Raw genomic sequence first — 12,652 nt, forward strand, 5'->3', positions numbered from 1 at the left:
AACTGTGGAAAGAAAATGTTAGCTTTAAACTATAAGATTTCAGTGTGTTTAGAGGACATGTACTACATTTTTAAAGATACAGATCACTTGAAAGAAAAAGGATTGAAAAGATATACCATGCAAAGAGCAATGACAAGAGAGCTGGGATGTCTATCAGGAAGATATGAAAACTATAAACATGTATGCATCCAGAAACAGAGCTAGAAAATTACACAAAGTAAAAAATGACACGATTAAAAGGAGAAATAGAAAAGTTAACAGTAATAGTTTGAGACTTAAGAACATAACTTTCAATAATAGAATAAATGGGCAAAAAATCAACAGAGATATTGAAGGCCAAAACAAAACTATAACCTAATAGATATCTATAGAATATTCCCCTGCAGGGGCCGGCCCGGTGGCACACTGCTACAGTGCGCCGCTTGGGAACGTGGTGGCGCTCCCGCCGAGGGTTTGGCCCGGTGGCGCACTGCTACAGTGTGCCGCTTGGGAACGTGGTGGCGCTCCCGCCGAGGGTTCGGATCCCACATACAGACCGGTTCCCACTCACTGGCTGAGCGAGGTGCGGGTGCGACACTGAGGGTTGCGATCCCGTTGCCGGTCCCGGTCCAGTCCGGGCGCAACACTGAGGGTTGCAATCCGTTGCCGGACACGAAAAAAGACAAAAAGGAAAAAAAAAAAAAAAAGAATATTCCCCTGCAAACAGTACAATAAGCATTTTTCTCAAGTTTTCATGAAACATGATCCAGAAATAGAGACTATGAAAATGAAAGAGATCCAGAATGTTCAAAATAATTTTATTAAAAGAGTAAAAGGACTCACACTCCCTAATTTCAATACAAACTACAAAGCTACAATAATCAAGACAGTGTGCTACTGACATTAGATCAGATTTACAGAATTGAGTGCTTAGATGCAAAATCTAATATTTATGGTCAATTGATATTTTAAAAAGATCAAGAAATTTAAATGATGAAAAATGGCGATGGGTCTGGAGTGCCCGCGTCAGGAATCAGCGCGATCCTGAGAGCTGTGTGCTGTGATACCAGAGTATAGACTGCATTTCCAAGAGCAACAAAGGATTTTTATTTAGCTGTATCATAAAAAGATGCCAATATTAGGAGACACAAAAATTTCTCTTGCTAAGGTTACCATAAAGAAAAACACAGGGGGCTGAGTCGTGGCGCACTCGGGAGAGTGCAGCGCTGGGAGCGCAGCAGCGCTCCCGCTGCGGGTTCGGATCCTATATAGGGATGACCGGTGCGCTCACAGCGCTCACTGGCTGAGCGCGGTGTGGCGGGTCTCAAAAAGGACAAAAAAAAAAACCCACAGGAAAGTGAGTAAACAGACATTGTACATATCAGTTCAAGTTTATTTTTAGCAAAGTAGACTAAGGATGTAATGACACCGTCTAGACATCTTTAATGTCTTACCCTTGATGTAATTATGTTGATTTCACTTATTAGCCATAAAGTCATGACATTGTTGTTGCATTTCCTCGTATTCCCAGACAAGGATTCCTCCTGTCTTCTTACCTTAATATTTATTTGTTTTATTGTAGAGATGAATGTTTAATCATAATCTTACAATAATGTCATCTAGGTGGCTAAGAAAATCCGTGAGTTGATGGCAGACGGTGAAGACATGGATGTCCTCCATGAGAGCCATGGCGTTTTCAGAAGAGAGCAGGATGAGCAGCTTGTGCAGTGGATGAATAGGTATTGTATCAGAAGCAAGAAATGAAACTATGCAAGTGAAAGAGGCTCCGTGTGCACTTCTTTCCCACGTCAAATGTTCTCTTGTAGGCGACCAGATGACTGGACCCTTTCTGCTGGTGGCAGTGGAACAATTTATGGATGGGGACATAATCATAGGGGGCAGCTTGGGGGCATTGAAGGTGCAAAAGTTAAAGTTCCCACTCCATGTGAAGCCCTGGCGACTCTCAGACCGGTGCAGTTAATTGGAGGAGAACAAACTCTCTTTGCTGTGACAGCTGATGGGAAGGTAAGGAAGGTGAATTTTTGGGTCATACTGTCAAAACTGAGACAGTCATGGCTAGGTGCATTGTGTGGTTTCTTTGTACATGTCGGGGTCTGTACTAAAATACTATCTCAAGATTAATAGTACTTAAAGTGTGTTGGAAGCAGTCACAGTTCTAAGATATTTCTGCATAATCTTATCATTGTTCTATTACTTTAAATTTTTTTATTTTGAAATACATCATATATACAAAAACTTTATAATTTTTTTTTGCATATTACTCATCAGATGTATTCCGTTCATGTTTGCTATTGTAAATGTTATCTTTTAAAAAATTAATTGCTACTGATGTGTAGAAATAGTTGATGTTTATATATAGATGCTACGTCTGGTGACCTTACTCTACTCTTCTTTCTAATTATCTCAGGATTTTTTGTGTCTTTGTTAGAGATAGCCTTAATTGGTAAATGAGTTTTGTTCCTTCCTTTTCACTGTACCTCTTCTATGCTTTTCCTTTTATATGGGAGAAAGGTGGCTAATTGTGCTGGTTGGGAGTTGAAGTGTAGTGCTGGGCAGGAGTGTTGGTGCTGAGCAGGTTCTTGTCCTGATGCAGACTGTGGAGGAAGCCCTGAGATGGGACAGTGCACATGCTTTCTGTGGGCTCTGAGCAGAAGCCCTTTACCAAATTAAGGAAGTTCCCTTTCTGTTTCTGTTCATGGATGGATATTGGATTTTGTCTCTTTGTGCATTTTTTGAAATGTTCTTTTATAGATGTTTTTTCTCCTTTATGGATTAATATAGTAAGTTGGATTAATGCATGGTTTTCTCATATTAAATAAGCTTGCATTCTGTGGATAAACTTGATCAGGATATGTTTTATATACTTTTGGTTTGTGTTTGTAAATATTTTGTTTAGGGTTTTTGGGAGATCCATGTTCATGAGTGAGCCACCATCATGTAATAATGTTCCTGTCTTACACACTCCTTGTCTGGCTTTGATACTCTATTAGTTGTCTGTTTAATATACATTTATCATCTCACAGTCTCTCTGGATCAGGACTCTGGAGACAGCATAGCTCAGTCCTGCAGCTCAGAAACTCTTACCAGGTTGCCGTCACCTCAAGGCTATAAGAGGAAGGATCAGTTCCTCCTGGACTGTTGGGCTGAGGCTGTCCTCATTCACTGCCTTGCCCTGTGTCCCTGGAGCATCTCTCAGCCTGCCAGCTGGCTCCATCATCACCAGCAAGGGAAGGAGGGTTACCAAGGTGGAGCTCACAATCTTGTCTGACTGAATCACAGAAGTGACACTCCATCACTGTTCTCTGATTGTTTTTGTTTATTTATTTGAAAATATCTTTACTTTGCCCCTCTTCTAAGGTAGGGGTTGGCAGACATTTTCTGTAAAGGGTACCATAGTGTATTTGGCTTTTGGGGCCATATGGTCTCTGTTTTAACTGTGAAAGCAGACATGGCATATTGTAGATGAGTAGATGTGGCTGTGTTCCAGAAAAATTTTATTGACAAAAACAGGTGATGGGCTTGATTTGGCCTATGAGCTGTAATTTTCCACCCTAACCCTAATCCCTGTTCTAGAGTGTAAAGTTTACAGTTGATAATTATTTTCAGACTGCCTATTATATTCTTCTGTTTTTTTGGCTTTCAGTGTTACTAGTGGGATGTCAGCAGTCAGACTAACTTTTACCTAAAGGGAGGTAATAAATCTTTTCTCCATGGATGCTGTTAAGATCTTTCTTTGGTGATCTACAGTTTCACTGTGATATATTTGGATGTCAGTTTGTCTTCATTGTACCCACCATTTTTTTGTTTGTGTTTTTGTTTTTTTGCTAGGAGGTGAGGGATTAAAGGAGGGGGGTGGGTTCCTGGCTCTGACAATTAGTCTTTCAACAATTCTGGTAAATTCCCAGACATTATTTTTTCCAAATACTGGAAAAAATAAATTCTCCTATGTCCTCTGTGGAATCTCTCCCTGAAACTCTGATGGGTGTCAGCATGAGAAGGTCTTTCCTGCTTCCTCTTTGTCTTTCTTTCTCATATGCTGGATAATTTCTTCAGATTGATCTTCCAGTTCTCTAGTTTGTCTTCACCTGTGTACATTCTGCTGTTTAATATGTCTGAGTTTTGAATTTCAGTTATTTTTTTAATTCCTGGAAGTTTTGCTCTGGGTTATTTTGTATCCTTGGATGTACTTTCAAGCTTTTATTTCTTCGAACATAAAATTAGACTATTGTCTACTGCTGGCTCTCCCTCATGGTGCCTTCTTTCCTTTTGTATAGTGTGAATTTTTAAAACTTAGCTGACCATTTTACTTGGAAAATTTTATGTAGAAATTATTTGAGGCCTAGTTCAAAATCACTCATCCAAAGAGAATGTATAGACTTGGGACATTATCAACCTAAGCTATTGTGAATTAAATTTTCGCCTGTAGATTTTAGTCTATAGGTAGCATAAATTCAGACTGAAAACCAACTTGAGGGTCAGCGCCTGGGTTATGAATTCCCAGGGCAGTTTCTCCCTCTTATTCATTGAAATTGTGGAAAACAACTGACCTTGTTCTTCTCTTGTTATTTTCATTCGTGGTCACACTGAGAGGCAGCCCTGTGGAGCTTCGCCTTTCTATAGGGTCTCCTCCAAGGCTTATGCCTTCACTCCACACCCTGTGTGCTTGAGATCTTCAAGACCTTCCCAGGAGGAGCTGCCTTTGGGGCATGTTTATCCACTGAGTTGTGGTTTACTTCCTGTTTTAGCCCTTGTCATATCCTTACTCTTGTATCAGTGCAGCAGCACATTTGAAAAACGTTTAAAACAGTATAAAACATCATTTAAATTTTCTCAGTGTGAGACAGCATTTAAATTTTCATTGGGAGGAATGTTTGCCATGCCTTTGGAAGTGTCAGTCTGATTTTTTTTTTTAAATTAATGATTAAGATGTTTTGTGTTCCAAAACAATTACCTACTTTGAGTGGGGGGAAAAAGTTTTCTACTGTGTGGTTTATATGCTGCCTTGCTGAAATATTAAAATATATTTATAGTTTTTCTATGGGTATGTTTCTTTAGTTGTTATTGTCAAGGATTTGCATCATAGTAGATAATTAAATCTTTTTTTGTTTTTCTTGGTATTAATTGTAGTTGGTATTCTAGACAAAAATGGAAAAGCTTCTAAAGAGAAGACCTTATTTTCAAAATACATTTTGTTATTTTGGGATTTATAATAGTCATAAGTTTTTTTTCATTTTTGTGCTTTGATAAAGCACGTATAAAGTCTTAAACATTCCTGTGGTTTTTAGTTTTAAATTTCATTTCTCCGTGGTAAAAATGTTTAGAGCACTAGCTAGGTTAACTAATTACTAAATATCAGGATATTTAGATAAAAATCTGATGTTGCTATTGCTTTTTCTTGTCTCAGCTGTATGCCACTGGGTATGGTGCAGGAGGCAGACTAGGAATTGGAGGAACAGAGTCGGTATCAACCCCAACATTGCTTGAGTCCATTCAGCATGTGTTTATAAAGAAAGTAGCTGTGAACTCAGGAGGAAAACACTGCCTGGCCCTCTCTTCAGAAGGGGAAGTTTACTCTTGGGGTGAGGCAGAAGATGGGAAGTTGGGGCATGGCAACAGAAGGTATTACGTGAAAGCATTATTTTCAGTATTACGTTTTCCTTTGTGTCTGTTTGCTTTAATGCTGTTATAGTGTCTTGGCACTTTGTTTTTCAGAACATTTATAATAATCTCAAATAATGTTAATGACTCATTTGGCAGAAATAGGTTCAGATGTCAGTTTGTCGGCTTACCTATATGACTCCTATATTGGGAGGAAAAAAAATCAATTCTGAATTTTTGATTTATAGTACTAAGCTTCTTTTTGTCCTTCTCCCCCATGTCATCTACTGAATTGTATTTGGCATTTCGTGTAACATGCATGGTACTAAAACTGTAAATAAGAGGAAATGGTAGGAGTGAGGGGGAAAAGGACACACAAATAGTACTGTTTTTTAAACAAAGTAACCAAATCCACTAGTTTTTAAAAATTGATGGGAATTACTAGCCAAGTTAGAGTAATAGGGGCCTCCCTCATCCTAGAAATAATGAGAATACCAGACAAAATATATGGAACAATAACCCTAAAGACATCGCATATTGGGCAACAGTACAGTGTTCCCTGAGAAATGGGAAACAAACAAGGCAAGTTCTAAACATTGCCCCAGTGGACTGCCTGCAGAAAGTTTCCAGGAGTGGCACAGGAAGGAAAAGCCAGGCAGACTCCCTTAGTGTAGAGGAGACAGAACTGGAAGTCCCAGGAGGCCAGGACACCTAGAGTATACAGATACCAGAGAGGGGAGAACTGTTCAGAAAGAGAACTCCAGAGACCTGCAGAGCTGAATCCAGCAATCACATGTGTGTGGGGCCAAAGAACAAACCAGAAGGAAAATTCTCCAGAGCTCACATAAGGCAGGGGATAGAGCCTGCTCCCAGAAACCTCATAATTCAGAGGGCATTGATCAGAGTACTTAGAATGATGTTCCCCAGTAGTGGGGGGAAAATTAACCATAGACTAATTGTTGCTATTATCCCACTGACAAAGCTTTAAAGCAAGACCTGAAATAATTAAACTGTTTATAAGTAAGTTAACATATCACAGAAATCAAAGCTGAAGAATATTTTTATGAATATAAACATATGAAGAGCCCAACAAGGTAAACTTCACTGTGTCTCACATCCAGTCAAAAATGATCAGATATGCAAATGAGCAGGAAAATACAACTCATACAAGGAAAAAAATTATGACATAAATGACACAAGTGATAGACTTACTTATCAAAACAGTTAGTTTAACCACATGCCATATCTTCAAGAAAGTAAAAGAAAACTTGAATATGTTAGGTAGAGCCTAGAAGATACTTAAATGCCCAAACCAGAGTCCTAAAGATGAAAATTACAATGTGCAGGATAAAAAATACATTGGGTAGAATTAATGGCAGATTAGATATTGCAGAAGAAAAGATCAGTGAAGTTGAAGTTATGTAACAATAGAAACTATCCAGAATGAAACAGAAAACAAATACACAAATGAGCAGAACATCAGTGAGCTGTGGGACAACTTCAAATGGCCTAATCTGTGCATAATTGGAGTCACCACACGAGGGGGAAGATGGTGGATTTTGAAGAAATAATGGCCCCAAATTTTCCAAATTTGATGAAAACTATAAACCTGTAGATTTAAGAAGCTTTAAAGAACCCTAAGCAAAAGAAACATGAGGAAAACTACATCAAGGCAAATTGATCAAGACATGGGATAGAGAGAAAAATCTTAAAAAGCAGGTGGGAGTTGGGGTGGGTGTAGGTGGTGGGTGGGGACCCATCTTACATACAGGGAGACAAAGGCATAACAGAAGATTTCTTATAGGAAATAGTGCAAGCTGGAAGACAGTGGGGCTACTGAAAGTAAAAGTTAGCCTCAACATAGAATTTTTGACCCAGTGAAAATATTTTTCCAAGAATGAAGTTGAGATAGACTTATTCAGGAATGTAAAAGGTGAAAGAATTCAGCACCTGCATACCTACCCAGCAAAACATTAAAGGAATTCCTTCACATAGAAGGAACATGATCCCAGATGAAATCATGGATCTGTAGAAAGGGATGAGGAAATTACCACATAGGTTAATATCATGACTTTTTCCCCTTATTGTATAAATCTTTTAAAGAGACAATTGAATACTTCAAGGATGTAATAAAAGTGATATAAGATGTTTAAAACATATGTAAAAGTAAAATGTAGCATAAGGCTGGGGAAGGAAGTGGAAGTAGACCTTTGTAGAGTTCTTAATATTATACGAGACATCATACATCACTTCAGAGTAAACTGCTATACATTTAAGATATATTCTACATGTCCTAAAGCAGCCACTAAAATAACACAACAGAGTTTTATATGATAAACCAACAGGATATATTCAGTATATGTTAAAACATATACTCAGTTAATCTGAAAAAAAGCAGAAAAAGAGGGTAAAGGCAGCAAAGAAGAGTTGGAACAAATAGGAGACAAAATAGCAAGATGTAGATTTAAATCCAAATATGTTAATAATCACATCAAATGTAAATGATCTAAACACCCCAATTAAAAGTCAGTGATCATCAGAATAGATATAAGAGCCATAGAGGGAGGGGTCAAGATGGTGGAGTAGTCGGTTCCTGGTGTCGCTCTGTCCCACAGAGTGACCAATTTGCAGCTTTTGAGGAGCAGTGGTGGAGGACCCGAGGTCTGTGCTGGAATGGACAGGAGCCCCCTGCCGCAGGACCCCAGTTCAGGTTGCTCCCCATTTCCTAAAGAGACTTTGGAGCTTTGGAGCTTTTGGGCCCACATGTCCCGAGCCTGCCGGCAAGAGAAGGCAAGCGGACCAGGGCGGGACTTCTGGCGCAGGCTGTCCCGTCTCCGTGAGCGACCTGAGAGGCTCTGGGATCCTAAGCCCCAAGCCAGATGAGCTGGTGAAGGCCGACAGGGCAGGACTTTCAGCCCAGGCGGCCTCATCTCCCTGAGCGACGTGAGAGGCTCTGGATTCCCAAGCCCCAAGCCAGACAAACTGGTGAACGCAGGCAGGGTGGGACTTCTGGCACAGGCTGTCTGTCTCTGTGAGTGACCTGAGAGGCATGGGCTTCTGAGCCCTAAGCCTGACAAGCCGGTGAAGGCAGGTGGGGTGGGACTTCCGGTCATGGCTAGTTCTGCTGTCCAGAAGCAGCAGACCCTTCAGGATCCAAGCCAGACATCAGGGTGAAGCAAGTGTACTGTGATGCCCCCAGCCACAATGACAAAACACCAAAGGAAAGAAACCAGAAATATGAAAAATCAAGAAAGTACATCGCCTCCAAAGGAAATGAATAATTTACAAGTGCTAGATCCTATAGAACAGGGATTCTTTGAAATAACAGACAAGGAATTTAGAGTAACTATTCTAAAGAAACTAAAAGAGATACAAGAAAATTCAGTGAAATGACACAATGAAACGAGAGAAAACATACAGGATCTGAAAGAAGAAATGTATAAAGAAATCAATGCCTTGAAAAAGAATGTAGCTGAGCTTGTGGGGCTGAAGGATTCATTCAACAAAATAAAAAATACAGCAGAGAGTTTAACCAGCAGACTTGAACAAGCAGAAGAGAGAATTTCTGACCTTAAAAAGACAGGCTGTTTGAATTATCACAGGCACAACAGAAAAAACAAAAAAGAATTTAAAAAATTGAAGAAAACTTACGAGAGACAAGTGAAAACATTAAGTGCTCAAATATCCAAATCATAGGTATTCCAGAAGGGGAGGAAAAAAGGAAATGGCATTGAAAACATACTCTATGAGATAATAGCAGAAAACTTCCCAGGTATAGGTAAAGTCACAGATCCCAGGTTCAGGAATCCCAAAGATCACCAAATACATGCAACCCAAAAAGGTCCTCTCCAAGACGTGTGATAATCAAACTGACAAAAATTGAAGCTGCAAGAGAGAAGCAGCAAGTCACTTATAAGGGAGCCCCAATAAGAATAACATCAGACTTTTCATCAGAAACTCTAAAAGCCAGAAAAGAATGGGATAATATATTCAAAACACTAAAGGACAAAAATTGCCAGCCAAGAATACTTTATCCAGCAAGACTATCCTTCCAAAATGAAGGACAAACAAAAACTGCGGGAGTTCACTACCACACGACCAGCCTTACAAGAAATTCTCAAGGAAGTACTGGGTTTGATACCACAATAACAACCATCACTACCACGAATACACAAGAAAGAACAATACCTCCCAGCAAAACAAAAATAGTAATGATACAGAGAAAAAATAGTTTATCTATTACACTAAGAAATCAACAAATACAGAAGACAAACAGAAAATTTGAAAGAAAGGAACAAAACATACTTAAGACATCTAAACAAAAGTCAGTATAATGCTAGGAGTACATCAGCACCTTTCAATAATAACTCTGAATATAAAGGGACTAAATTCCCCATTCAAAAGACACAGACTGACTGACTGGATTAAAAAGATGGACCCAACAATATGCTGTCTTCAAGAGACTCACTTGACCTGTAAAGACACAGGTACACTAAGAGTGAAAGGATGGAAAAAGATATATCATGGAAGTAGAAATGAAAAATGAGCTGATATCTTACATCAGATAAAATAGACTTTAAAGCAAAAACCATTAAAAGAGATAAAGATGGCCAATATATAATGATAAAAGGATCTATCCATCAAGAAAACATAGCAATCATAAATATATATGCACCTAATGTTGGAGCAGCCAGATTTACAAAGCAAACACTATTAGATCTAAAGAAAGAAATAGACACTAACTCCATAATAGTGGGAGACTTGAACACCCCACTCTCATCGTTGGACAGATGATCTAGGCAAAAAATCAACAGAGAAACACAAGATCTAAACAATACTTTAGACCAATTGGATTTGGCAGATATCTACAGAACATTCCACCAAACAACCTCAGAATATTCATTCTTCTCATCAGCACATGGAACATTTTCCAGGACAGACCACATGTTAGGTCACAAAGCAAGTCTTAACAAATTCAAAAAAATTGGAATTATTCTGTGTATTTTTTCTGATCACAATCGATTAAAATTAGAAATCAATAATAAATGAAACTCTGAAAACTATACAAACTCATGGAAATTAAACAACATTGTATTTAATGACATGTGGGTCCAAGAAGAAATTAAACAGGAAATCAAAAAATTTCTTGAAACTAATGAAAATAATGACACATCATACCAAAACCTGTGGGATACTGCAAAAGCAGTTTTAAGGGGGAAACCTAGTGCATTAAATGCTTACTTTGGAAGAATGGAAAGATTGCAAATAAATAACCTAACACTTCACCTTAAAGATCTCGAAAAACAAGAACAATCCAAACCTAAAGTTAGTAGATGGAAAGAAATAATCAAGATCAGAGCAGAAATAAATGAAATAGAAACACAAAAAACAATAGAAAAGATCAATGAAACAAATAGTAGGTTCTTTGAAAAAATTAATAAAATCAATTTCACAAGACTAACTACAAAAAGAAGAGAGAAGACCCAAATAACAAAAATTAGGTATAAAAAAGTTGAAATTACAACTGACACCTCAGAAATACAAGAAATCATTAGAGACTACTTCACACAATGATATGCTAACAAATTTGAAAATCTGAAGGAAATGGATAAATTTCTGGATGCATAAAAGCTACCAAAACTGAGGCAAGAAGATATAGAAAATATGAACAGACCAATAACAATAAAAGAGATTGAAGCTGTTATCAAAAGGCTCCCAACAAAGAAAAGCTCAGGACCGGACAGGTTCACTGCAGAGTTTTACCAAATATTCAAAGAGGAACTGATACCAATTCTCTGCAAACTGTTCCAAAAGGTTTCAACAGAGGCCATTCTCCCAGACTCATTCTATGAGGCAAATATCACGCTGATTCCAAAACCAGATGAAGATTCATCAAAAATAGAAAACTGCAGGTCAATATTCTTGATGAATATTGATGCAAAAATCCTTAATAAGATACTATCTAACAATACAGCAACACATACAGAAAATTATGCACCATGATCAAGTGGGATTCATCCCAGGGATGCAAGGTTGGTTCAACATATGCAAATCAATAAGTGTGATGCACCACGTTAATAAAAGCAAAGACAAAAACCACATGATCATCTCTATTGACATTGAAAAAGCATTTGACAAAATTCAACATCCTTTCATGATAAAGACTCTCTACAAGTTAGGCATAGGTGGAAAGTATCTCAATATAATTGAAGCCATATACGATAAGCCCACTGCCAATATCATCCTCAATGATACAGGAACTAGACAAGGATGCCCACTCTCACCACTCCTATTCAACATATTGCTGGAAGTACTAGCCAGAGCAATCAGAGAAGAGAAGGAAATAAAGGGCATCCAGGTTGGAAAAGATGAAGTCAAGCTGTTCCTTTTTGCAGATGATATGATCCTATATATTGAATAGCCTAAAGCTTCTACAAAAAAACCTCCTAGAGTTGATAAACAATTTCAGAAAAGTTGCAGGGTACAAAATCAACACAAAAATCAGTAGCATTTCTATACTCTACCAGTGAACATGCAGGAAAAGAAATCAAGAATACTAGCCCATTTATAGTAGCTACCAAAAAAATAAAATATTTAGGAATAAAGCTGACCAAGGATGTGAAGAATCTCTATGAAGAGACCTACAAACCGCTTTTGAGAGAAATTAATGAGGACACAAGAAGATGGAAAGATATCCCATGCTCTTAGATTGGAAGAATTTACATTGTGAAAATTTCCATATTACCCAAAGTAATCTACAAATTCAATGCAATCCCCATCAAAATTCCAGTGATATTTTTCTCTGAGATGGAAAAGCTATCCAGATATTTATATGGAACAACAAAAGACCACATATAGCCAAAGCAATCCTGAGCAAAAAAAAAAAAATAAAGCTGGTGGCATAACACTACCTGACTTTAAACTATATTACAAAGGTATAATAACCAAATCAGCATTTTACTGGCATAAAAACAGACACATGCAGGCCGGCCCAGTGGCGCACTCGGTTGAGTGCGGCGCTTGGGAGTGCGGCGGCGCTCCCGCCGAGGGTTCG

The 12,652-nt window shown here is 38.3% G+C and overlaps 1 protein-coding gene across 1 annotated transcript in view; it reads left to right on the forward strand.

Annotated features, from left to right (window-relative positions):
• The first annotated feature begins 178 nt into the window (after nt 1-178).
• The window catches only part of LOC103607025 (E3 ubiquitin-protein ligase HERC2-like), a 46,201-nt gene continuing 33,727 nt past the window's right edge, over nt 179-12,652 (forward strand). The window contains exons 1-4 of the mRNA XM_008591574.1: nt 179-217; nt 1,603-1,718; nt 1,806-2,004; nt 5,405-5,619. Of these exons, the coding sequence (XP_008589796.1) occupies nt 179-217; nt 1,603-1,718; nt 1,806-2,004; nt 5,405-5,619 (569 nt within the window). The remainder of the gene's footprint in view (nt 218-1,602; nt 1,719-1,805; nt 2,005-5,404; nt 5,620-12,652) is intronic.

This window comes from Galeopterus variegatus, unplaced genomic scaffold (genome assembly GCF_000696425.1).
Source record: "Galeopterus variegatus unplaced genomic scaffold, G_variegatus-3.0.2 Scaffold7050, whole genome shotgun sequence".
NCBI lineage: Eukaryota > Metazoa > Chordata > Mammalia > Dermoptera > Cynocephalidae > Galeopterus > Galeopterus variegatus.